Source organism: Acipenser ruthenus, chromosome 12 (assembly GCF_902713425.1).
Source record: "Acipenser ruthenus chromosome 12, fAciRut3.2 maternal haplotype, whole genome shotgun sequence".
Taxonomy (NCBI): Eukaryota; Metazoa; Chordata; class Actinopteri; order Acipenseriformes; family Acipenseridae; genus Acipenser; species Acipenser ruthenus.
Window position 1 is genome coordinate 35,563,203 of NC_081200.1, and position 27,984 is coordinate 35,591,186.

At 37.9% G+C, this 27,984-nt stretch overlaps 1 protein-coding gene across 2 annotated transcripts in view; it reads left to right on the plus strand.

Moving 5' to 3' along the window:
- Positions 1–27,984, plus strand: part of LOC117416846 (alpha-N-acetylgalactosaminide alpha-2,6-sialyltransferase 3-like) — a 60,150-nt gene that overhangs the window by 18,172 nt on the left and 13,994 nt on the right. The window contains exons 2-3 of one of the 2 annotated variants that reach the window (XM_034028267.3): positions 4,971–5,162; positions 13,569–13,978. In XM_034028267.3, coding sequence (XP_033884158.1) covers positions 4,971–5,162; positions 13,569–13,978 — 602 coding nt within the window. The remainder of the gene's footprint in view (positions 1–4,970; positions 5,163–13,568; positions 13,979–27,984) is intronic. The other variant, XM_059034960.1, reaches the window with a different exon arrangement.

A 27,984-nucleotide genomic window follows, 5' to 3' on the forward strand; every position in this document is an offset into this window, starting at 1 on the left:
AAAGAATACGACTGAGTGCTCATGGTCTTGTCATTAGAATTCTAAACCATATGAGCTCCAAGTAGGACATCCTTCATAGTCTGTCAGTGGGAAGCAATTTCAACGAATGAATTGGAAAATTGCCATTCCAGCTTTATACTTTATGCACACATTTCACCTACTGGTTACTCCGCAGGGCATCGGTGCCATTCAGTCGGAATTCTGCTTTAATCGGATTTCTGTTTAATGTTCAACATATATATTCTGAATAGCTAGAAAAACAGTCGAGGTGAAAAAAAAAATTGATTGTAAGAAGTAAGCTGAGCAATGGGAGACACAAATAGAAAGGTTACAATTCATACAGTTTTTGTTTTGTTGATTTTTTTTTTTTGCATTTGTTCTAAGCAGAAACACCTCAGCCCTTTGCTTTGCACAATATTCCCCCCTGATACCCAGTTTTGTGCAATAATGGCAATTTGTTTGACAGCGGTTGCTGTGATTTTTCTGACGGAGGGCAGCATACTGGTGGTATCAGAAATACACAATGCCAGATGTTAAGAGGTGAAGAGTTATTATGGTGAATAAGGATCGTGGAGCTGCAAGTTCAATGTGGCAAACGTTTATATGGCCCTTTATATCCAATTAGATCTTTTTTATCCTGTCAATGTCTTCCTGCTTAACATTCTGTGAATGCTAGGCAGATTTTAGCTGCTATTCAGGGGTTTTAATTTTATTGGTTTTTATTTGTTTGGTGTTTATTCCCTGTGTTTTTTTGCAGAATAACACACATATATCCTTCTTTGTGATTGGCTTGGAATACATACATGAGTTTATTGTAATTTAGATAACGATTCTCTCATTGCTCAGCAACATCCTGATGGTATTCAGTCACATCAAATATGAAAGAGTCGCAATGACGGAGAGGCTGCTTGCATTGTGGATGGGCATCTCTTGTGGGAATGCAGTTCTAATTTCACTGAGAGCATATTAAACAAAGAATGTAATCCACTCTGTCATAGATGATAACTTTGCAGTTCCTTGTGTGTTGTGGAAGAAGTACTCATTTCTCATGGGAGTAAATGTGGATATGAAATTTTGCAGGATGAGCAGTGAAGCTATTTGGTAAATATTTCTGAATCCCGGTTAATTTAAATTGTATTTTTTTCAGTGAGCAGCAGACCATGGCAGTAGAAATGGGTTTGCCGGAAAGGCTGTGTGATTGTAATGTTTTTGCAATGCAAATGCAATTTCCTTTCTTCTGTTGTTCAAGAGATTTATGAAAATAATTTGTATGAGCCATTGCCACAAGTTTATAATGCCGATTGATTTAAATAATTTTGTGTTGTAGTGTAGTAGGACACTTTGTAGGGTTGTGTTAGATTATACCCAATGGCAAAAAATGTATTGAAGCAAAAGGGCAAAGACACTGCTAAAAAAAAAACAACTTCTTTCTGATTAAATTAAATCTTTAGCAGACCTGGGATCTTCCACCATATCAACATTTTCTCCTGGAGTAGCTGCCATTAGCTTTGACATTTTACAATACAGCAGAGACCGTGGACCCTGTTTTGAGTGCAAAGATAAAGGCAACATTTCTAAGAATAAAATCATTGTATTAATGAATCTGAAAAAAAACCCTGAAACTGTGTTTTTGTAGCTGCTGTAGAGTTTAAACAGGCGAATAATGTTGAGGCCAGTGGATAATGCGGTCTCAGGTCATCAAGTGTTGGCAGTGCAGAGGCACTGTTGATGGAGTGGTTGAGTGTTATGGGGAGGATACTGATGGAGCAGGACATTCTGTAGATCTCCCATTTAAAGATGAAAGCAAGGGGTGCAAACACATACAGTACACACACACTCACACAGATGTGTTTTCCTAACCCCATCCTAAGCTGGGCATCACAGAATACATTCATGGCAAAACATATGTATGTTAAATCATACCCTTGTTCCCTATTTTAGCTAGCACACTTAGACATCACACAACCTCCAATAACACAACTGGATGCTCTAGTGCAAGTGAACTGGAACCCCATGGTGGCAATCAGCTGGTTATATAAATGCTGACAATGGCAGCACTTGGTCACTGGTCTTCTTGTTACAGGTGGTAACATCCCATTCACATTGTGTGCCGGCTGCTGGCATTTAGTCACGGTTCTCTAAGCTCCAGCAGTTGGCTAGTCTCATTTTGTCTTGCTGAAATCTTATTGTAAAAGGAGTTTAGTGTTGTACTGCCAACACTGAAATGCATGTAGCACAGAGAGCTCTATTTTCTGTCTCTGCAGTTTATTAATGGTAAAATATTTGCTGTTTTTTTTAAATACAAAAAACAGCCATTTATACACAGGTAAACTTATTAAATTTCAAGCATGTGCAAGCACAAGGTAACACACACACACACACACACACACATATATATATATATATATATATATGTGTATGTGTGCTAGCACAAACAATAAGGGTGTGCGGAAGCCTATTCTTCAACCAGGCACATGGTTCATATCTAAGACACATGCAGTGAAATTGAAGGGCATCTTGTCATTTGAGATGATTTATAGAAGGTCCCAAATCTATTTCTGAGCCAGTGATGCTTCAATATAAACTTATTTAAAAAGGAGTTTAGATTGAATAGTCCGTATTGCAGCTGATTTACTGCACAAAACACGATTTATGAGCAGTTAATAATTCTTCTATTCCTTGAAATGCGATCACATAGAGTCATGCTGGCTTAAAGGATGAGGTGGCGTTTCTGTGCACTAATATCTTAAAGGATGAGGTGACGTTTCTGTGCACTAATATCTTAAAGGATGAGGTGGCATTTCTGTGCACTAATATCTTAAAGGATGAGGTGGCGTTTCTGTGCACTAATATCTTAAAGGATGAGGTGGCGTTTCTGTGCACTAATATCTTAAAGGATGAGGTGGCGTTTCTGTGCACTAATATCTTAAAGGATGAGGTGGCATTTCTGTGCACTAATATCTTAAAGGATGAGGTGGCGTTTCTGTGCACTAATATCTTAAAGGATGAGGTGGCGTTTCTGTGCACTAATATCTTAAAGGATGAGGTGGCGTTTCTGTGCACTAATATCTTAAAGGATGAGGTGGCATTTCTGTGCACTAATATCTTAAAGGATGAGGTGGCGTTTCTGTGCACTAATATCTTAAAGGATGAGGTGGCGTTTCTGTGCACTAATATCTTTGCTAACTAACTAACATAACTCGATGTGATACCATGCTTCAGACACAAAGAAGAGGAAAATAACAGAGAAAAATCCACTCCATGAAAGTGGGATGCATTGGAGCTTTTAGTAAATGGGATTCTGGAGATGGATTAAAGCATCGGTTTCAAGACAGTCATCTAAAATGTAGGTATTTAGGACCGGGCTTTTGGGTGTATTGTGCATCAGTGTTTTAATATGTTTCCTGCTTGTTTGTAGGTGACAGCCAGGTCTTGGATATGGGGAAACATAGCTGGTTACAGTGTGAAATGGGCTTGCTTCTATTGCTCTTGAGGTGGCAGTGTAACTGTTCTGTTTCTTAAGCTATTCAGAGTTTATGCAATTCCCCAGTTTAATAATCTGTGCAATTCTAAATTACACTGCATTTGCAATGACTAGACTGCTATATATGGAAAGGCGAGCAAAGTGATATGTTTCCTGTTCAACTGGTGGATTGTCATTTAATGTCTCCCTGGGGCTGCTCAAAATGAACCTAAATAAGACACATCATTAGCAGTGATTTGTATCCTTATAAAGTTGCCCTTGACGTCTTTAAGGTCTGATGAGGAATATACTGTACTGAAGTTCAAAATGAGCATATGACTGTACAGCTACGTGGCCAAAAGTTTTGCATCACCTTATAGAATTAACTAATTTTGCTTCGTAAAGTCGAATGAAGCCTGCTGTTACGTTAACATGTTCAATTACATCCCACTTTGTAGTTTTCCATATACTTAATGAAAAGCTGACAGAAATTGAAAAATGTGACATTTTAAAATCTAACATGAACTACTGTACTATTTCATGTTAGATTATGTTCATATAGTTTTTTTTTATGTCTCAATGCTAAAATTCTGGATGATGCAAAACATGTGGCCATAGCTACAGTATATAACAGCAAATCTATCATTTTCACTAGAGCAATCATTGATACAAAGTATGATAATATTACCAACTGCTGCAACAGGAATTATCTTCTCACAGGAACTCCGAGACATTGATATCTCTCAGACTGTGATAATAGCAATAAAAATCAAGAATCTTCACTACAGTGAAAGTAATCATGTTAGGATTTACAACATGATTAATGTGGCACAGCTGCACTCATTTAGCATGTTCCACCAGAGCTTCTTTGCTTCACAGAAACATTTACCTATAAAGTAAAGTGTTCAAATTGATAACCAGTATCTCTCTGCTGCTTAATCCTCATGCTCACCTGTTAGAGGGAAAATCAGTAAACTGTACATAGGAGCATGTTGTCTGACTATACTACTAATATAACATCTAGAATGCCCTGTTAGTTTGCTGTAACTGTACAGTATGTATTATAATAAATGACAAATATTAGATTTTTTAATTACCCTACGAATTCTGTTGAAGAGATAGACAGTTTGAGCATTTAAGGCCTATATGCTATAGAATATTATAGGCAAATACTGAGGAAATGGAAAATAGTCAATGAATACATATGAAATCTCAATTTTGGGTTAATAAAAGTGTTGCTGGTAAAATTATTTTAAGTGCCACATTTCTGCTGTAAACTGACTCATTTTAAATTTTCTCCAGAAACAGAAGATATTTTGATACAGGTGCTCCCTTGTCTGAAGACAGTGCTGAAAGGTTAAGGAACCCCTTTTACAACACTAGTATCCGAGTGGGGTCACATTCAGTGTCATTGCCTCCAGCATGTACTGTCATTTGCCCTTCGTGAATCTCAGTTTCATTGATGAGCTGTTCTGATCCGCTTCCACTGTTGTATCCTGTCTTTCAGAGGAAATCTGTCATCGTCATGAGTCTGATCGTGGCCGTGTCTGTGCTTGTTGCTGCTGTGCACTACACTGAGAAGCCCTACGTTTTACTTCAACCTTATTTCGGACAGTCCTTCAGCAATCGATGGGTCTTTTCCCGCTTGCAGCACAGGTTTAAATCTCACAGTGGATATGTCAGCGTGCCAAAGCAGGAGGTAAGTCTCTAAAGCTCAACTCCTGTGAACAGTAACCTGCAATTGCATCCTTACTGGACATTCCTAAAACGTGCCTGTTTCCTTCTTCATCAACACGATTGGATAGCAGTTTATTAACACCTCTTTTTTTTGCATTGACTGGTGATTAGGAGCCAGCAGCTAAGCCTGTGGGGAGTATGTTGCTGCAGTAAGCGTGTGTGATGCTAAGCCAGTCAAGTCAGAGCAGAGACTGATTAGCCAACACACCTTTTATTTCAGCACAGATATCACAAAAGAGCGTTCAGAAGGTAAACTTTGGTGATCATGCCCATGATTATATTTTTCACATAGCCCATTAAACAAAACCTTTTGGAATAATTTTTCAACTGGAATAAAAAGGCTGAAAATAAATCATTTATGAGGCATGTCATTTTAAGAGCCCTATGTTATGAAAAAAAGGTAAATTTGCAATAATTTAAAAAGAGAAAAAGAACAATAGTTTACCTGCTCTTTCATAGAACTGCAGGAATAACCAAAAAAGACCGTAGTATTTATTTTAAACCGTGGTATTCCCACGTAGGTTTTCAGTGGGGACACTTTAACCATAATCAGTCATTTTGTGTCAACTGGGCACACCAGGGAATTTGTTGATGTGCAATATTTATTTTTCTCCAGTCCTGTCTAGCAGACAACATCATGCTGTATCAAAGACTGTCCCAGTGCCTGTTAGACATCCCAGCAGTGATCAGCATTGGTTTGACAGCACTTGCTGGAATATGTAGGCATGTAAATTTATTCCTCTGCTGGAGGGAGATCGCTCCTGTCAGATTTATTTTAATATGATTCTGTCTGTGCCTTCTTAGCTTGGGGCGAGTTTACTGGATAGTGCCTTGCCTGGGGAGGTTTCTCTCTTTCTATACAGCTGTGACAGGGAGAACCTTGTTGCTGGTTCTTGCGCAAATGTGTGCAGCTGGGACACGGAACAGGAGATGCGTTGCTAGGCAACCAATTGAGCAGATGGGCTTGTCTGGCGATGAGCTGATCGGGAGGTCCGGATTGGCTGGGGGGTGTGCCAGGGGAGGCTGCGATGAGCTGATCAGGAGGTCCGGATTGGCTGGGGGGTGTGCCCGGGGAGCCTGCGATGAGCTGATTGGGATGTCCGGATTGGCTGGGGGGTGTACCCGGGATGGCTGCGATGAGCTGATTGGGAGGTCCGGATTGGCTGGGGCGCGTGCCCGGGGAGGCGGAGCCCAGCTCAAAAGGTCAAGGAGACTGCACTACCATGCTACACAAAGGGGCGCTTTGTTTACATTCAGGAGGAGAGCGACCGCTCTGCAGGATCACTACTACAGAACCCTGCAACTATGAGACGGTTCCTGGGAAGGCTCGGCCACTTCCAGGACCATCGCACCAACCCAGAGTCGCTGGGAGGCCTGACTTTGGAAGCAACATAGTAGGTTAGTTTAGGGGATGTTGATCCAAAGAGGGTTTTCGTAGTGTAGTAGGTTCCTGGAGCGGGAGACTAGCACTCGCCTTGTGTGGCAAACTTTTATTTTTAGCTTTGTTTTGGTTTATTTTCTGTATTAACTCTGACACTAGGGCTACCATTGTTGGTACCCTAGGGGCAGCACTTGAGCTGAATAAAATCTGCCTGTGCGGCGTGTCATCACCCAATGCTCTGTGTCTGCCTCATTATTATTCAGTGACGACCCACGCACGTAACACTTCCCCCTGTTACAACAGGGCAATTCAGTATATGTGGTTGCACTTCCTTTCATCTCTTTCAGGCTGTTGTTGATCCAGCCCACGTTGACCCCCGAATTCTCCTTCACCTTAATTTTTGTCCTCCCTCAGTACCCTGCTCCCTGGGGCTCCTGCCTGTCAGTGCTGTGGTTCATCCATTGTCACTTCTCTGCCCTGCATGTCACTCTTAATTCCACTACTGTCACTTTGCCTTTTCAATTACATATTTTTTACACATGCAAGCATTTCAAGTTGTTTTGTACTTTAAGAGACTCCATTACTTCTAAAGGTAGGCTCTGTCTTCAGTGGACTGTATCCATAATAGGCTCAGGCACAAGTGTAATTGGGTTACAGAGCTCCTGTCGCTTATGTTCAGTATGCAAGGTAAATAATCCAGGAACAGCATCCTGACCTTTAACACTGTTTAGCACATTTCTTGCATTATAATTTTTTCCCTCCCAAATGTATTCATACATTATGGAGGTTTAAATAAGTCACCCCTAGAGTGACATACAGTATTTCTGACTGCTGCTGAATATCAAACAGCAGTGAGGGCAAGTCAAGGGAGACAACAATGATTAATTGGCTTGAAATTCTGTTTTAACTGGAAATGACCTTGCCCAGAGAAATCACCATGGTGGATGTTATTATGTTATAGAGCAAGAGTAATGGAAAGCAAACTGAGCTAATGAGATTGAGCCACAACTTTGATAAGTGCAAATGGTCATGCCAGAGGTATATTAACAGTTGCTGATGGAGGAATATTGAATTATAGCGTGGGTAGGTAATAATTTCCACCCAGGGTGAATGATGAAGAAAAGCATTAACAGATATACTCATTTGATAATATTTACTTTCACAACCTAAGGGACTGTATTCAGGTTCTTGAGGGATCTGAAAAGCCATTTCCAGACATTAGTTGATCTGCTATTAAGCCATTGTTTGTTTGTTTTATTTATTTATTTATTTATTTATTTATTTTAACTAATGCAATACCCTTTGTGTTGTTGGTTTGAATGTAGCTACATAATGTAAGTGGTGGCTGACAAAAGCAAGATGAACACCTCACACAGAAACGCATATATCCCCATTTATACACACATTATAAATACTTTATTAAAATGCTGCAGTATTCAAATGACTCATGAGTTACCAAGTCTGTAAATAGGGCCCATAGTTCATTGGTCTTTATATTTTGTATTGTCTCTCATGTCCATTATGGTTTCAACAAGATAGAAGCCTTGACTGACACACATTGTACTGGTTTCACAGGCCCTGATTAGCAATCATTTTAGACTACCCTAGCTCATACAAACAGGCAAGATTGCTATTGAGTAGTCAGGTTGAAATACATGGTGCATCTGAATCGAAGGAAATACCTGTTGGCTGTATTGCTGAGGAATGGACCACACACTGGTTTGTACCAGTAATATGTTTTATATACAGTATGCTTTCCAGGATTCAGATTTGAAATGTATGGTTCATATCAGTCGGAATGTCTCTCGGGACCCATTTCTATATTTGCTGGTACTTTTGCTTCACTGATTTCTGCATTAATCTGAATAAACCGTCGTCTGGGGACATACTGAAGCTCTGATGCTATTCAGTTGAAGGTGAGTTATGAGCTATGCACCACAATGCAGTTTGCAAATTAATCTTATGGAATTCAGGTTTCAAAAATTGCTAGGAACTGTTAGGGAAAACAAAAGATAATCTTGAAATAAGTTATGACAAATTGGCTTGGCTGGAACTTCAAGAGAAATGATTGGGTTATACCCGGGAGAAATGCACAGAGATCTTGTCCTAAGCTTATCCCTATGGATTGGCAGATTGAAGGCATTAGTATATCTTTGGGGGTTCCTCTGATAGGGACTGTCATTCAATGCTATTGAACTGTGAAGGTAACTCAGGAACTTACATCATTGTTTTTTCCCTAATTAGTGACTCGATATAATGAATGAGTAAAAAGACCCGCACTCGTACATAAGATTTACAGTATATTGTGGCACAATTTGCATTCATCCAATCAGCCAGTAATAATGTGACTACAAACCTGTGTTTCTTATAAGCAACAGAAAGAAATACATGGCTAAACAAAAAACAAGGTTATATTTTAGATATGCTTTAATATATTTTCAACATGATTACAAAAAGCTGAATGCAGGACTGAGTGACACGTTTTACTGGGATAGTCTCAGCTTTAGCCCCATAAATCTCCAAGCATTTAGCATAGTTGTTTGCCCACCAAGCAAAAACAATCAAACATAATCTCTGTAAATTGACATCAAGTGTATGTACAGATTTCTTAAGGAATTCTAGTTGTTGTAGACAGTTTCTAACAGGGTCTTGGAAGTTATTGAATGCTTGGTTTTGATTTCCTATGCCCTGATGCTCTGCAGAGGGACAAAACAGCTCCGGAAATGTGCTTGGATAATAAATCACTTTCCCTTGAATCTGTAGAGACGCTAATCTAAATTTGGTTAAAAGCGCTGCTTGTGATTTCATGCCAAGCTGCTGTTGAACTATATGATTTGTTTGTAACATGCATTTATTTATGTATTGATTACTGAAGTATGTTGAACTAAGTAGTAAAAGTAGTAGTCATTTATTAGTAATCCATAGCATTCAGATTTCAAGGTATGACTAGCCAAGTAATTACATTGTTATAACTGGGTAACTACCAATGATCTAGGCGCTGGCATGGTAACACAATGGCTCAGGCCATTTCCATGCAATTACGTACTTATTCCACCAGTAGTTGGTAGAGCTGGAAATGTTGGTAGCTACCTAGTTATTACCGTGTTATTACATGATATTTTGTATGCCCGGTAATCTAACTAAAAATCATATTATTTGAAAGTAAAATAATGACGTAATAAAAAAGCAAGGATAAAGAGACGTTTATTGGCATTTGAAACCGTGACGCTTTCTTTTTGGTTGTAATCCAGTTCTTGCAGCAGGTTGTTTTTTTTTTTTTTTTTTTTATTTAGTCATTGCCAATTTTTTTACCCCGGTTTTCTCCCCAATTATTATCTGTATCCTCGGCTCACTGCTCACTGCTCCTTCCAAGCCGTCATTTTTCGCACTGCAGATCCACAGCAATGCCACCAGACCTATAGTGCCGGAGGACAATACAGATCTGGCGGCTCCACTGCAGAACCACAGGCGCCTTATCGGCCACAGGGGTCGCTGATGCATGGTGAGCCGTGGATTCCCCTGCCGACCTAAGCCCTCCCTGCCCCGGCAGCGCTCAGCCAATTGTGCGCCGCCCCCTAGGAACTCCTGGTCACGGTCGGCTGTGACATAGCCTGGATTCGAACCTGCGATCTCCAGGCTATAGGGCACATCCTGCACTCTGCGCGGAGCGCCTTTACTGGATGCGCCACTCGGGAGCCCCGAAGCAGGTTGGTTTAAAGTGTATTGCAGTTTTCATTAAGGTGGAACACGCTTTTAGTTAACAGGCATGTTGGGGAATGTAGGGTTAAATCATTCAGAAAAATACATTATCAAAGAGGATTTAATACATTTACCTTTTACAGACGTTCATTTTCAAACGAGTACAGAGTATCAGAGTACAGATAACAGCAGTGAACCCATCTAAGGTGTGAGAGCTTTTTCATATTGATAGAGAGCAGAAGTCTTTTGGATCAATGAAACACAGGCACTATGTTAGGATCATACATATATCTGCAGCTAAAGGGATTGCTTCTCTATCTATGGTTTAAGCTTTACAGCTGTGCCTGTTTGGATTTTCAGTTTGGGTATTACGCTATCACACTTGTTTTCAGTCTTGCCTCCAGGTATTTATCCCATCCTGACTTTCTATCAGGGACTCAACATCTTGCTGTCTTGATGTGCACTTAAAGCCTGATTGATATTCTACCACCATTTTGCTTCAAACCGTTAAACATTTTCTGTAGGGTAATCTTTTAATTGCCTTCCTCCTGTCTATAGTGATCATTCTTGCAATCAATCGTCATAAGGGCTTGGGACACTACCTTGAGTCATCCTGGGATTTTACCTTGAACCAATCTGTCAGGCTATCGTTTTGTCACCCTTCTTTGGGTCTTGTCGTCGCCACGGGCCCTGCATAGTGCACTGTCGTGTTTTTCTATCAGTCTCGTACATTGTGGTTTCAATAGACTGTTTTCAAAGAGTTCCTGATAGGCGACTGCTTCCGTGGTCAAACTTGAATGATTCTTTGATGCTTTACTATGTTATTCCAAAATAAGCACTGGATCGGCAAATACAAACCTCAACTTTACATTAGTCCACTGTCCAATATGAGACAGCTTACTATCTGTTTGATTAACTGAAAGATTAACTTATTTATTCATAGAAAATGAAAGAATACACACCGCAATGAAAGAAATATCCCAGCTTCCCACAGATAAGGACCCAGCTCTCAATTCTTGGTAATCTATGTTGGCTGGAAACCATTCTGCTGTTTACATTGGTTGAGTTTGCGGACAGATGCTTTCCTTTTTTCAAGCTGAATCAGAATCAGACTCAAGTCAGAGTGGTTGTATGCCCATTAGATAGCACTATCTCTACCAAATGCCAATTCAGATCTCTCTGTGCTATACTGAATCCTCACATATGGGTTTATGATAAGCTCAGCCGTGGCTGTGACTGCCTAAGTGGCCCAGCTGCAGTCCTAGCTCGGGAGGAATCTATAGTTCTTGTTGCTGTTGTAGTTGTATTATTAACGTTTACAGCACGGGGCTTGTTAAGTTCTGTCAAGCTCTTTCTCTTATTTACTGTAGTGTACAAAACAGTTTCTAACATGCACCAGAGCAGTGGTTCCCAACCCTGGTCCTGGGGACCCCCTTGTCTTCCGGTTTTTATTCCAACTGAGCTCTCAGTTACTTAACTAGACCCTTAATTGAACTAAGAATTTGCTTAATTAGACCTTTGTACTTGTTTTCAGCTAATTTGCTTAGTTAGACCTTTTTACTTGTTTTCAGAATCTTAAACAGTTGCAGATTTCAAGTTACTTATAAAATGTTATAGCTTTTTTCACACTTATACTACGAATATACCTTTGCATGGTTACCCATGGGTTTTATTATTCTTTTACCATGCCTGTATGTGCCTTTCGTCATGATTTTAAAATGCTTTAATATACTTTTCAATGCTTTTTACCCTGTTGTTACCTATCATATAAACTGTCAGTTTATATATATGTGTGTGTGTGTGTGTGTGTGTGTGTGTGTGTGTGTGTGTGTGTATGTGTGTGTGTGTGTGTGTGTTTTACAGCATTATTGAAAGCAGCATATATATATATATATTTTTTTCTTTGCATATTGGAGTAAATGAATTGATAGCTCAAGTCAATCAGTAATGATATTAGCTTATCATGGACTATAGCTGGTGTATATTTTCCAGACTAAGGAATAAAAAGCCAGGTCCCTTTGGGCTTTATTAAACATGTTCCTTCTTTTTAAAAAAATGCAACTGGAATCAGGAATAAATGACACTGAACATATTAAAGGGAGTCTTCTCAACAGAGAGCTCATGAAGGGCTTTGTTATTGTTTTGAATTACACAAATACAAGGCAGAGCTGTCATTCATTTAGACTTTGCTGCAGTCAATAGATTAATACTGAGCCTTAAATAATTGCCAGCTGTTAAGCTCTGCTAAGTAAAAGAAAATCCTTCACCACAATGTGTGTCCTCTATTGAAAATATGAAATGCAGGTGGATTTGATTGCAGCTATTATGCTTGGTTTTTTTGGAGGTATTTAAGTATATAAAATGCTATGAAGTTTATGTTTTTGTTGCATATTAATTAACTCTGACGTTGCTGGAAACATAAAAACATAATAGCCAGAACAAAAATAATATACTGTGAAATCAATGTATACCAATAAAGCTTTCTGAAAGAAAATAATTCTGTTTCATGCATTGAATAGAAAAGCTGTACCAATAGAATGTGAATAACTTCCACAGAATGCTCAAATGTTTAGTCTTCATTTTCAGTCACAGGCTGTGAGCCTGAAAGCTAATTTTGGTAGAAGTCACTAAAATTGAGTGAATGTCTCATAAACCCATGATTAAAGGATTTCTATACTGCCGCTAAGATGCGTTAGCACTTGAAGAATGTTTGCTTCAGGGGATTTATAGGAGCTGGTGTGTATGCCAACAGTCCAGTAGAGACTGTATGTCTGGACTTGAGGGGGGCTATTTAAATCTATCACCTAAAACTTGAAATTCGTACTCGATAAATTCATGTAACTATTTTGTCATCTACTTTATCTACATTATTGTTTGTTAAAAGCCTGTAAATATGCTATTAGTCGTCCATGCAGCACAATGCCATTCACTAGATGTGTTTTTGTAGGATTAGAATTTTTTTTGTTGTGGTAAGAAATGAACGTTATGAGAACCATTATTCCCTGCCTGGCTCTGACATCCTATTTCTTTACAAACTTTTCAGTTAAACAACTGCTTGCTTCCCCAGTGATGGACATTATTAGTGACTGAGAACCTTCACCACTCAGTATCAATCTAGAACACAGTGCTGATACAATTGACCCCATAACAATTGCACTTTAAAGATTTTCACTTTACTCTTGTTCTTCAATACTGGTTAGTTTATTTCCCAAGGCTGAATCAATTACCCACTTTCCTTTCATTCATGGTTTACAACTGTTGTTAATTGTCACTGGCCCTGTCTTTCAGCCTCTTAAGCTGTACTGCGATCTCTGCAGCATCGTTTCCAGCTCGGGCCAGATGCTTGGCAGGGAAGCGGGATCAGCCATCGACCAGTCGTCTTGTGTGCTAAGAATGAACAACGCTCCCACAAAGGGCTTTGAGGAAGACGTGGGTAGGAAGACGACGGTCAGAGTGGTGTCCCACACCAGCGTTCCTCTGCTGCTGCAGAAGCAGCAGTACTTCTTTGGACAAGCCAACGACACCATCTACATCATCTGGGGGCCCTTGCGTAACATGAGGCAGGACGGCAAAGGGATTGTGTATAACATGCTGAGACAAGTGATAGAAAACTACCCTCAAGCCAAGATCTTTGTGACAACCGAAGAGCGCATGAACTACTGTGACAAGGTGTTCAAAGAAGAAACTGGAAAAGACAGGTGAGCCGTACAAATTGTTATGACTGTATATACATATATTTCTCTTAGGGGGATGAAGGTGACTGTTGCACTCAACTCCACCTCCACTGTGTATTTCTATACCATTCTCTCTTCAGAGTGGTCTTCCTTATCCCCAAGATCAACCCTCTTTTCAATCCTGACCCTCAAGTGGAGGATTCTCACAATCTACACACACTGTTGTTTGGAATTTTAAAATACTTTCATGAAGCTTCACACTCTCCCATAAGAATGCTTATGCTTATTGAAGCTTGGTAACATCTACCCCTGGGGTGAAATATTTATTGCATTATTTAAATATCCATATTTCAGAATCTGTTAGAACAAAATGTTTTATGCATTTTGAATTACTGTTGGGATAATCAACATACTGGGGGATCTTTTAGATTTTCACAAAGTTAGACTTTACATTCTGGTTTGTGCTAGTTAATATTAAAAACACTGCTAATTTAAGCAGCTACTTTACTCTGTACAATATTTAACAGTATGAAAAACCTTGGTTAGCGCTCCTGTAAAACACATCTCTTAAAATCCTATTTTAAAGTGATCATAGCTAACAAAATAATCATGCAATGCTTCGCACTGCCATTAGCTACATAGGTCTCAAATCTGTAGCTCTGAAAGAAACAGTGTATTTGTATTTTAAAATACCCTTCTGGTGCCAAATTAGGTTAAAGAAAGTTATTTGTGTCCATGCCTTATTCTCATGAATACATGTACATGTGCACATCTGAAGCTATGCTGCAATATTGCATTTAAATATACCTAGCAGCAGCTGGGGGAAATCAGGTAGCATGAAACTAGTAATTGCTGCAGGGAGTTTAAGTACAAATACAGTAGACTCCTGTCTGTGCATTAAAGAACATAGTATTCATAATTAAAACATTTTAATTTATACAATGTATATACAGTGTGTACACAAAATATTATAGGTAGGGCTTCTGTTTTTATTCATTTAATTTTTTCGGTGCTTCTTTTTAGTATTTTTCGAGTTATATGAAAATAGTTTTTTTTTCAGGGCTTTCGCTTTATATATACTGTATGAAATAATTGTTTTCGGTTACTTTGTTTTTTTTCTGTCACACTATGTATAGTAACTCGACAGTACTTCTATTGCACCTTCTTTCCTTTGTTGTCTTCCACAACGAAATCCTTGTGGTCACGGGCACATTCTTCTGGGTTTTTTTTGTGTGTTTAGGCATTTTTTTACATTTTGCCACAATTTGCAATTCTGTTTTAAATTCCACAAGCGTGTAAATACTACCTATAGTACTGTAATATAGCGTTAAATCTCGCAAGCAAGAACATTTTGTTTTAAATCTCGCATGTGTGTTACAATCCTCCAATAGAAATGTAGGAATTTGCTGCAGTAGTTGGGATGGGTTTAAAGTATTCAGAATGAGTCAATGTGAGATACAAGTCAAGAAGGTGGGACATTGCCCAACTGCATTGGATTTTTTTTTTAGGGATTTCATTAATTTTTTTCATGGGGGGGGAAGGGGTCAAGTCAACGTGAATTGAGTAACCATTTCCAGTGTTTCTCTGGTGTTTATTGGCTATACACCGATTTGATGTTCTTTGTATCAGGGGTGTTTTATCGTTTTTTATCGGTTAAAACAGAATATCAGAAGCCTGAATTATAGGTGATACAGAAACTACAGAGATTGATAGGATTTAGCATGCCAATTACTTTGTCTCTGCTAATTAAAGTGGAATGTAACCAGGCCACAAAACCTATTAGATTTTACCCTGTGAATATTGTGCATAACTGAGAAGTCATATTACAAATAGCATCCAACTCTTGTATACTACCCTGCACTATTACCATTACATAATATATAAGAAACACTGTGATCAGAGTAAACTGCATCCTTTGAACAGTATGTAAAACTCATAACCTGTATATCATATGCAGAAATTCTCCTTAAATGTGTTATACAGTGTACTTTATACTTTATTAGCAGCTATTTAGGATGGATTAAGCATGAGTTTGCTTTGCTGCAATCGAGTGACTGCTACTGCTAAGACAGAAAATGGAACAGAAACTGAACAAATGAGTGAATTATCTGGAGTGCCTCTGTAGTTCCAAGCCACTGCCAATTGTCCTAAATGCCCCCGGATAGTTTAGCATGACAGGAGTCCTGGAATGCATTTCGAGCTCGAAGCATTTAGAGCTTCAGTTTTACTGAGTCTGCACTTCCTCTCCTCATTTGCTTGCTACAGTAAATATTTATTGGCACCTTTAAAGTTCTTGAAACCTTTCCAATCTCAGTTTAGTGACCCGGCATTGTCCAAGCCTTGGGTTGCATCCAGAGTTATTTAAATACAATCATTAGCTTTGAGTCTATTCTTAATGGCATATTGGAGTGTCTAGTATATAGGCAAGTCAAACTGACACAACATACACGCCAACAACCCTACATAAAGTGCTTGGTTGCTGTAATTCTGTCTGGTTTATTAGTGGTCACATGAACATTGCCTTAGATATACATGCTTTCTGAGCTGCTCTGTGTAAAACAGAGAATAAAAGCAAGTGAATATCAAGAGGCAGACTTAATCCACTTTTTTTCAAATTGATTTCTCTCATTGCAGTACATTATTTGGGTAGTGATGACATTTTGAGTTACAAAATAACACTGAGACATGTGGTTGGGTTTCAGCACACAATTGTTTTATTGTCATGCCTTGCTAGAGATATGCAACCATAGAAGACGGCTGTTCCAAACAGTACAAGTTACAAAAAAAAAAAATATATACAATCAGCCACCCACTCCAAAAACTAATGACCATACTCATGTTTAAAGGCCACACATAAATCTACTTTTTATGGACCAAAATGAAGTGGGTTGTCATGAACGACCAGTTGGCAGCAATTCCGAAGCTTTAAATCAAATTACTTGGGCAAACTAATAAAACCACCTTGTGTGACAAGAACATGAATTTCCATGTTGTCATATTTCAGGTAGGCGGGCTATGCCTTGGGTAGTATATTAAGCAGTAGAGTAATTAACGACTGTACTAGCATAAACATGTGTTTACTGGACAGAAACATGGTCTGGTAAAGCTGTGTGAACTGATTATCAAATTGGTTAAATATTATAATGTATAACCTGTAAATTACATATGGAAAGTATACACAAATTGTAAAAGAATGCATGTAGTTTTTGATTGAATACACCCGTATGAAGTCATGCATTTAGACGAGGCCATTGGTGAAGTGACACCCACACGCTGTATAGCTGATGTTGCGGTTAATATATGCAAACTGGCACGATCACGCACTCTTGTAGCTATTTTTTATTAGCTGGAGAGATGCTGCTGATGCTTGGCTTCAGGTTTCATTACAGTACAAAGGTGATTGCATCAGTAACTTTAAACTAATGAGTGAAAAAGGTTCAAGCGATACACTGTAGTACACAGAGTCATTATGAATTATCAAGGTATTGTATTCATTTTGGCAGCTTTCTAATTACTCAGCAGTACAGAATTGGATTCATTAAAGATCAAGAGTGTGCTGGCACTGTCTACCTGATGTGCATGGAGTGCAATTAGAAATGTGATTGACAAAACTTGGCCTGTCATAATTAGCTGTATTTAATTATTATTGTGTGGTTAAGGAGATTATCTTTTTTTGTTTTTGAATGTCTTATTACTCCACTCACTGTTCGTCTGTTCCTGAGGCCTTCTGCTTCACACAACTCATTATGTGTGTCTTTTTCTGAACCAGATTACTAAATGACTGATTCCAGGCTCTCTTAGAATTCAGACACAGCTGTACAGATACCAACAATCTAAAGGGATATGTATGCTAACCAGGACACCTTTCTGGTGGTAAGCATGACATAAGTTCTACTGCAATCTTGCATATAACGTATCTAAATATCACACCATAAATTGTGTACTTGCATATTAAGCACTCATATATGACTATACTCAAGAACTGGGGCAGCAGTGTGGAGTAGTGGTTAGGGCTCTGGGCTCTGGACTCTTGACCGGAGGGTCGTGGGTTCAATCCCAGGTGGGGGACACTGCTGCTGTACCCATGAGCAAGGTACTTTATCTAGATTGCTCCAGTAAAAACCCAACTGTGTAAATGGGTAATTGTATGTAAAAATAATGTGACGTCTTGTAACAATTGTAAGTCGCCCTGGATAAGGGTGTCTGCTAAGAAATAAATAATAATTGTAGATCTAAGATCTATCACACTTTATCCTTTGGCTGAAATGTCAGAATCAAGTGCCATTTAGTCCTGATAACTGTGGTGTTGCAATATGAGCAGTCATCAGCTGGGAAATAAGCAGAGGACAGAGCTTAATTAACTCAGAACCCCAAACAGCCTTGAGATGAAAACGCCTTTCTAGAGCAGCTGTATGCAGTGGATATGAGAGCCTCTAAGGACAGAGCCCCTATCAGAAGGGAGAACAGCGAGCTACCCAGTCCAATCTTAAAACCGTGGATATCTTTGAGTTTAATTTAAAAAGAAAAGAAACTGTATTCCACTCGCTACTGCACTTTAGAAAGTCAATTTGCACAAAAGAACATTTAAATCACTGTATCCCTAAAGGAGATTAATATACAAGATTGTGTTTAAAAAAAATGTGGTAATAATTAAATGCAGAACAGTTGCTCAGCATAAATATAATAGAAAATGTTCCTTACATCAGTGAAGCTGAAGGCTAATATTTCCTATCCCCAGTATTTATATGATTCCTTCTTTAGCTAAATTGTAGTGAATCTAGTGAAAGTCGCATGTAAACTGTTTGTCATCTCCTGAGTGAATTACAGTATAAGGAGCCTGGAAGCAAATATTGATCAAAATGATCATTTTACATTTATGTATCTATGTTACCATCTAATATATCAAATAAACCCACAGTTGTTTTTCACCAGTTTCTGCTGGCATGGTTAAGCAGTAGATTAAACTGATTTCAGAATACAAGAGAAACTAAAGATACGGCTGATAATTCAGTTAGGGACGCAATGGCAAAGCAATGTTGCAAGAGAGTTGAGGATGTTACGGTAAAGAGAGACTAATGTAATGGCCTTCACACAGACACACACTCACACGGATTTCGTTTTTTACACCCATTAAAGTGTAATAAATGTCGCCAAACTTGACTGCATAGCTGTTTGAGTGACGCTCTTCGGATATGGTTCACTTAACTAGTAAAATCATTTAGATGCATTATTAATGTCAGAATTTTACAAAAGGTTACGCAATTTAGAACTAATAGAAAAGATTTTTCAGAAAAACATTCTGACACAGTTTTAGTTCACCCATTTTGGTCACACCTATAGATGAGAAAGTCGTTCAAGATAGTTTTATTTAGGAGAGGATTTTTTGTTTGAACCCTTTGCAAAAGTCTCATAAGCAGATCTTAAAAGTTGATTTTCAAGCAAATTATTTCCAAGTTTGGTGTCAGTATAGTTTAAAGAAAGAGAATTCCTTTTGCAGGTGGGCACAGAAATAGACCTCCATTCAAGCAATTGTGAGAATTCACCAATGTATTGCAAACAAAAGAGAATTAGAGGAAGAATATATTGCCAGTAAATGACATTACCATAGCTTGGAAGGGAAATAGATTAGATCATAAACACTCCTTACTAATGGTCATGTTGTGGTAGACTTTACCAAGCCATTATTCCTGAACATGACATTTTTCATTAAAACATATCATTTTCATTGCCTTAATACCTTATTTTTATTTTGTACATAATCTTTTTTGCAGGTCTGCACATATACAGTATGCTGCAGAATACTGCATTCCAATGCAGTACATTTGCAAGAAATACATATTTTAGTGTGTACAGAGTACATTTATTTGTTGCTGCGCATAATAATGCCATGTTGAGTTAGTTTATTTTGATTGGGTATACAGTGTTACTTTAGAATTTTTTTTTTTGTTTTGTTTTTTTCGGTTGTCATAACAAACTAAGAAAACAGTCAGCATTATAACACCCCAAAAGGGGGAGTTATTTTTTCCAGTGGTTGGTGGAGACACCTAAATTAGTAAAGGAGCTGCTGAATAACACTTAACTTTTGACCTACATCGGTATAAATGGTCAGCTTTACAAGAGGTACATTATCGAAGTGGCTCTGTACATTTGTCAATATCAGGCAGTTATACAAGTTCATGGCAAATTAGGCATCACCCTGGGAAGCACTTGTTTTTATTTTAATAAGTTCAATACCAAAATCCTTTAATGTAGCTCTTAAAGCAGGATGCAAAATGCAATTAGGAAATTTGAAAATCCCATGTCAACAGTGAAGATTACACAGTTTATTTACTGTCAGCAATTGAAAAATGAAAGAAGCAGTAAATATTTAAAAATATATATATTTCTCAGGAGTCAGATCTGCATTTTAATAAGAGAGACTATTGCCTGATTATTATAAGTCATTTTGATCTTTGTAACTTTGATGTAGTGGCTGCCTTAAGCAGACGTCTGCCCAATTGTCACTTTCTAATTCATCAAAAAGACGCCGACACACGTATATTAGTCTTGGTGAATAGCACTGAAAGGTTCCTTTATTCCAAGCGTCATATGCCTAATTCAAATCTGTAGTATTATAGATCTTTGGTGTGTGGCTTAATGGAACACATGATGAATGGTTTCCTCAACCAGGCCAAAGCGTATGTGCACCAGCTTGAACACACTCCCATCTAGAGCTTTCCTTTCAGCTAGGCATCAGAGTTCATTGGAATCGGAGATTCCCTGCAAAAAAATGTTGTATGTTGTTGATTCAATTGATTCCTCCTGTGACTCATGTATTTTTAATTACATAAAATCAGTTGGGGATCACACATAAGATATTAGATATTTCACGACAGTTATACTTTGTATTTGAGTTTTAGTCTCGGTTGCCATATTTCCCCTAGTCCTAAGTCACATCATTCTAATTAAAATGTCTTGTTTGGGTACAGTTTGTGATGATGCATTTCATTAATGAGGGCGGTAAAAGACTCATTTGTAGTAAGTCCCCTGCATTTAAATGTATCCCTTATCAAATGAACCAGGATGCTTTCGTAATTCAGTTCTGGGGCAGCTAAGGCATGACAAATTCATCTGCAATAAATTAAGTAAATTGCTGCAGTAAAGCTTGGTTCAGACAGAATGATTTAATGCATACTGGAAGGAGGTTGCTATAATGTGGGTTTATGGCTGCCTCTAAAAAACACAGATTACCCAATTCTGCTGCCAGTACACCCGTCACACATCTTCCTGTTTTGTTTTGGAGCAGAATACAGCTGTGAATACTTTGGACTGCGGTTTTTAAATCAAGCACAGCTTACAAAGTCTAGGCTTTAATGAGAACAGGACCCTGTCTCAGAGGCTCATTGTGTTGTAGTACTTCCAAGTACTATAGAGCCAGGAATAATCCCCAGGCTCTTATCATAAGATTGGGTTATTCTTCTAGAAAGATTACATTGAAATCATTTTGTGTAGTACAGAGGGCCTATTAAATATTACCATAAGGGCATCTTTACAGGTAGTTTTTCATTAGCCCATGTGTGGTTGTGACTATAATATATATGAGAAAGAATTCAGTGTCAGGACATGCCTATATTAGAATGCATTTGGGGGCCTCATGTTTAAAGAGCATTCATTCAAGTAGAAATTACTATTTTGGTTTTGTTTCAGGAGTTTAAAAGTGAAATCATTTTCTGGCAACCTGGTTTGCTTTAACAAGGAGTAACTGCTATCACAAGAGGTATCACAAGTCACATATTCTGTACAGTACAACATTCATAAATGCTACTACACCTCAAGATGGCAATTACAATGTGTGGCAGACACCACCTTTACTGCAGGGAAGTAGCAATTACTACCCTGGCTTTGTGTTTAACAGACAGCATAAATACATACAAAAATAACTTTTACCTAGATTCTTTCAATATGTATTTTTTAAATCCCTTTTCATGAACAAGACCAGCAGTTATACTGGATGATTCTACTATTGTGTTTTATTTAACCATTACTGTCTTTCAAAGCTTCATAACAGTTGCATTTAAAATCTCAGAAAGTTAGCTAATCCCTGTCCAGTGAAGGCATCTGTTTGTTCACGTGATTAAATCGCCACGTTCCAGCAAACCTCCCAACGGCGTAATGACCAAACACATTTTGCACCATTAGTTTTTTTTGTTTCATTATGTTAAATCGCTAATAGAACTACACTGTTAAGGGATAATTATATCCACAATATTCTATGGTTCATGTAGCTCAATTACCCCAATCAAACTAAACCTTGAAATTAAAAAGGTAATTTCAAGCTCCGGTCCCAATTCTCAAAAAGAAAATGCTGCGGAAGTATGTGGGTGGCTTTGCTGGCTGTATTTTAAATACAAGGGATCTGCAACATACAGCCGTAAAACCTTGCAGAACAGCCTTTTGTTATCCTCCAGTATATGGAAAGAAAAATAACATTTTATGGTCTGTTTCATTTGAGCCTGTTTAATTGGGGCCATTGGTCACGGCATTCAATTTCACACCTGTTTTCAAAATTGAGTAATGAACGAAACCGTATCACTAATTAAATAAAAGGTGCTGTAAGCAGGAATCAGTCGCTCAAACAGTCTTGTTGGAAAAAAAAAAGACAAAGATGTTAAGCTCCTAAGAACAATGGCTGTTATTAATTGGAAAGTAATAAATTAATTGGAAAGAAAAGCAGCATTTCACATGGCTAAGTACTGAATCTTCTTGCTTTTATAGCGTCACTTGTTAACTGTCTCCTTCTTTGACATATTATGCGCTGGCCAAGCGGATATGACTTTCATCTCAGCTTGCAATTTGTGTTTTAATAAGGTGTTTGCTCCAAGTTACACTTTTTTTTTCCCCCTCATTTATTATTATTATTTATTTTTTTCAAATACTGAACACCCACTTTTCAATTTGGCCAACCTACGTAGAGCTAGCCATTAGCTATTTGCCGCAACTTTTATTTATTTCGGCAGCACAATATTGCCTTTGAAATATTCTTCTTCCCATTCTTGCTTTAAAATGTAATCAAAGAAATACCTACTGGAAGCCTGTGAGGCTGCACTGAAGGAATACATAATGAAAATCGCATTCCAAAGCCTTCCTTGCATTTCATTCATTTTGCAGACTTATCTACTGTACCAGTTTGTAGATTATTTTGGCCGTTTATTGTTTTTTTTGGGGGGGGGAGGTTGAGGGAAACAAGAAAAATGCAACAAGTTGTTGTTCCTCTGGTTTGATTAAGCGCTTTGTGATGGTGGTCCACTATGAAAGGCGCTATATAAAATAAAGATTGATTGAACAGTAAGGCTTCAGATACATAAGTCAGCTGAACACAGACAATCTGCCATTGCTGGTAATTTTAAAAGCTGTCAGTCAACATGACTAACATATATATTCTATATCTATAAACTGTCAACTCGGGTCTGTGGAGGTAAACAAGCCATATCAAAATGTCCTATAAAAAGCTATTTACTGTACCTGCCATGCTATTTATCTATTTATGTCACTATTCACATTTTCACAACACATGTCAAATCCTTGTTATATGGACTTTTTAAAATGATATGTCTAATTTGTAGCAGATCTGAGAACTATAATTGTAAGGGAAAGAGTATTTTTAAACACTCAATCAATATATATATATATATATATATATATATATATATATATATATATATATATATATAATATATATATATATATATATATATATATATATATACATATATATACCTGTATGTATATATATATGGTAGTAATAAAAAATAAACGTTTGTAAATGTAGACAAACATTTCAAGGTCAATAATACGTCTTTATGAATGTACTAAGTAGACCAAGTTAAAAATAATAAAATAAAATTTAAAAAAAAACCCTAAAATCATTGAGTTTCAATTTAAAATAATCTTTTATTTGCATTGTACTCCAATGTGTACAATGCAGCAGTATGATTTATTTTGTGTTACCAGTAGGCTAAAGTACAAAAAAGTGCACTAGGTATTCATTTGATTTTACTACTGTACTGTCTACTGTATAAGGGCTACTGTACAGATTTATATTTTTACATAATGTAATGTGTAGCCTACCCAAAACACATCAGTGTTATTTCAGTGCAATGATTTATATTTAAACGTATGAGTGAGTGATTTTTCTGTATTGTTTTTAAACATGTCCGGTTTAGCAAGGGGCTACTGTATGATTATGAAAAGTTTTTTGGGGTGAAGGTTGGGGCGCCACTATAGAATCAGATCAGATTAAACTGCCTTTCATTTTTTTATATATATAACAGTATTAAAATAGGTAAAATGAAGACGGAACAGAATGCATTGTACAGATGACGTTTACATTTAACAAAAACAATGTTATTTTGATTCTTGCACCCTTGCATATATAGATGTTATCTTTGGGGCACCTTCTACTGCAGCAAACCACAACTCAACTGCCGCTATTTTATTTGAAAAAATGTTGCACAACTCTCGCTAGAGATCTCGCTAAGATGATGCAAATAATATTTAAAATAGTATATTGTGTCTCTCTTCATTAACATATTTTTTCTTAGTACATACGACAAAATGTGCACTTTGCGAACTGTTGTAACGAAAATGCAAATTGCGGTATGTTTGCACTGCGACTGGCCCATCTTCGTACATCTACCCCTTAGATTTTATTAAAGTCTAGTACTGTGAGTGCCACATTGGGAGGAAGTTTCTGACTAACCCTCAGCTGAGATACCTGGCGCTTCTACCTATTAGAGATAATTACATTCATTGGTTTGCCTGGAAGTCAGAGGAGCAGATTAAGTCAGCCTCAGGATACATATTATAGCTTGACACTAAAGCACGGTATCAAGATTTATGTTCATGAGTCCTAATTTTGAAACAAAAGATAACCCTAAGCCAAAAGGATGTGGCATACCATTTGTAATGTTATACAGAATAGAGGTACTCAAGATGTACTCAGATTTGTTGTTTTGTTGTGAGAAGACATTTCTGTTTTCTTGTGTTATAAACCCTGCTACTGTTGTCTTGCAATATTGTGTTCCAGAACAGACACAGAATGCTTTTTACAGACACCAATGTACAGTAACTGCAAATGTAGTTTTTACTTATAAAATAAGCACAATGAACTGGTTGATTTACCCAAGGATTAAAATGTATTAGTGGTATGGCATCCAATACAGAATAAAATATGATTAACCGTGAAGTTATTTATTGCTAACACTACATAAAATGATGCCTATTAATTTTGTTTTGGTTTTTTTTGTGGTCATTTTTGGAAGTCGCTGTAAGAATAGCAGTACCGTAATTCAAATTATTTCCAAAGGTTAGTATAGTAAATAAAAATATATTATTATTATTTTACATATAAGGTTACATACAACAAGTTACATCACTGCACATTATATATATATACAGTACTGTGCAAAAGTTTTAGGCAGGTGTGAAAAAATGCTGTAAAGTAAGAATGCTTTCAAAAATAGACATGTTAATAGATTATATTTATCAGTTGCAAAGTGAGTGAACAGAAGAAAAATCTAAATCAAATCCATATTTGGTGTGACCACCCTTTGCCTTCAAAACAGCATCAATTCTTCTAAGTACACTTGCACAAAGTCAGGGATTTTGTAGGCATTTAGTCAGGTGTATGATTAAACAATTATACCAAACAGATGCTAATGATCATCAATTCAATATGTATCGTTGAAACACAATCATTAACTGAAACAGAAACAGCTGTGTAGGAGGAATAAAACTGGGTGAGGAACAGCCAAACTCAGCTAACAAGGTGAGGTTGCTGAAGACAGTTTACTATCAAAAGTCATACACCATGGCAAGACTGAGCACAGCAACAAGACACAAGGTAGTTATACTGCATCAGCAAGGTCTCTCCCAGGCAGAAATTTCAAGGCAGACGGGTTTCCAGATGTGCTGTCCAAGCTCTTTTGAAGAAGCACAAAGAAATGGGCAACGCTGAGGACAGTAGACGCAGTGGTCGGCCAAGGAAACTTACTGCAGCAGATGAAAGACACATCATGCTTACTTCCCTTCGCAATCGGAATATGTCCAGCAGTGCCATCAGCTCAGAATTGGCAGAAAACAGTGGGACCCTGGTACACCCATCTACTGTCCGGAGAAGTCTGGTCAGAAGTGGCCTTCATGGAAGACTTGCGGCCAAAAAGCCATACCTCCGATGTGGAAACAAGGCCAAGCGACTCAACTATGCACGAAAACACAGGAACTGGGGTGCAGAAAAATGGCAGCAGGTGCTGTGGACTGATGAGTCAAAATTTGAATATTTGGCTGTAGCAGAAGGCAGTTTGTTCACCGAAGGGCTGGAGAGCGGTACACAAATGAGTGTCTGCAGGCAACAGTGAAGCATGGTGGAGGTTCCTTGCAAGTTTGGGGCTGCATTTCTGCAAATGGAGTTGGAGATTTGGTCAGAATTTATGGTCTCCTCAATGCTGAGAAGTACAGGCAGATACTTATCCATCATGCAGTACCATCAGGGAGGCATCTGATTGGCCCCAAATTTATTCTGCAGCATGACAACGACCCCAAACATACAGCGAAAGTCATTAAGAACTATCTTCAGCGTAAAGAAGAACAAGGAGTCCTGGAAGTGATGGTATGGCCCCCACAGAGCCCTGATCTCAACATCATCGAGTCTGTCTGGGATTACATGAAGAGAGAGAAGCAACTGAGGCTGCCTAAATCCACAGAAGAACAGTGGTTAGTTCTCCAAGATGTTTGGGCCAACCTACCTGCCGAGTTCCTTCAAAAACTGTGTGCAAGTGTACCTAGAAGAATTGATGCTGTTTTGAAGGCAAAGGGTGGTCACACCAAATATTGATTTGATGTAGATTTCACTCACTTTGCATTTTGTTAATTGATAAATATAAACTATTAACATTTCTATTTTTTAAAGCATTCTTACTTTACAGCATTTTTTCACACCTGCCTAAACCTTTTGCACAGTACTGTGTGTATATATATATATATATATATATATATATATATATATATATATATATATATATATATATATAGTTTTAAACAAGAATCTCATTAATATTAGTTTTGTGTTGCTCAGGTCATTTTTATTTTAATGTGAACCCCCTGCATGCCTGGCAATGATTCATCACATACATGAGTAATTGAAGTATAGAAAAATCCAATTTCACATGTTGCTACTTTAGTGAAAACATGAGCATACCCAGCATCAACTATGTTATTACACCACGAGTCAACTACAGTTGACAACAGATCAAGAGAACTACAAAAATAGGATGTGAATCAACCCAGGAATGCTTGCCTGATCCGTCGGAGCTGAAGCACACAAAATATTTCTCAGTTCACTGCTGTGCCACATGATAACCCGTTTATTTTGCTGGGTTACATGTATTCTCAGTCTGAATGATTATGTGCTTCAGGGTTTAATGTACAGCACTGAGTCAGTTGGATTACAGACATTACTCGTCTTTGCCACCACTAACATTAAAGGTTCTGCTTGAGTGTTATATATATAGGGCAGCAGTGTGGAGTAGTGGTTAGGGCTCTGGACTCTTGACTGGAGGGTCGTGGGGTCAATCCCAGGTGGGGGACACTGCTGCTGTACCTTTGAGCAAGGTACTTTACCTAGATTGCTTCAGTAAAAACCCAACTGTATAAATGGGAAATTGTATGTAAAAATACTGTGATATCTTGTAACAATTGTAAGTCGCCCTGGATAAGGGTGTCTGCTAAGAAATAAATAATAATGATAAAATATTCCCAGTTCTTGTTTATCAAGCAGAGGGGGCGGGAAAACGCTAATGGGGAGTCAATTAACTTAATGTGTTACTTTTTAAAAAATGTAAAACTGCTTTCACAGGATCTCCGAGACGCTGTTGTAAATCATATAGTGTGTAGCAGAGTGCTGTTGGAAACCTGCAGAATTTTAACAAAATGATAAACTTCATCAAACAAATAGTTGTTCTCCTCCTAATTGCTTTAAGACAGAGTTACTGTTT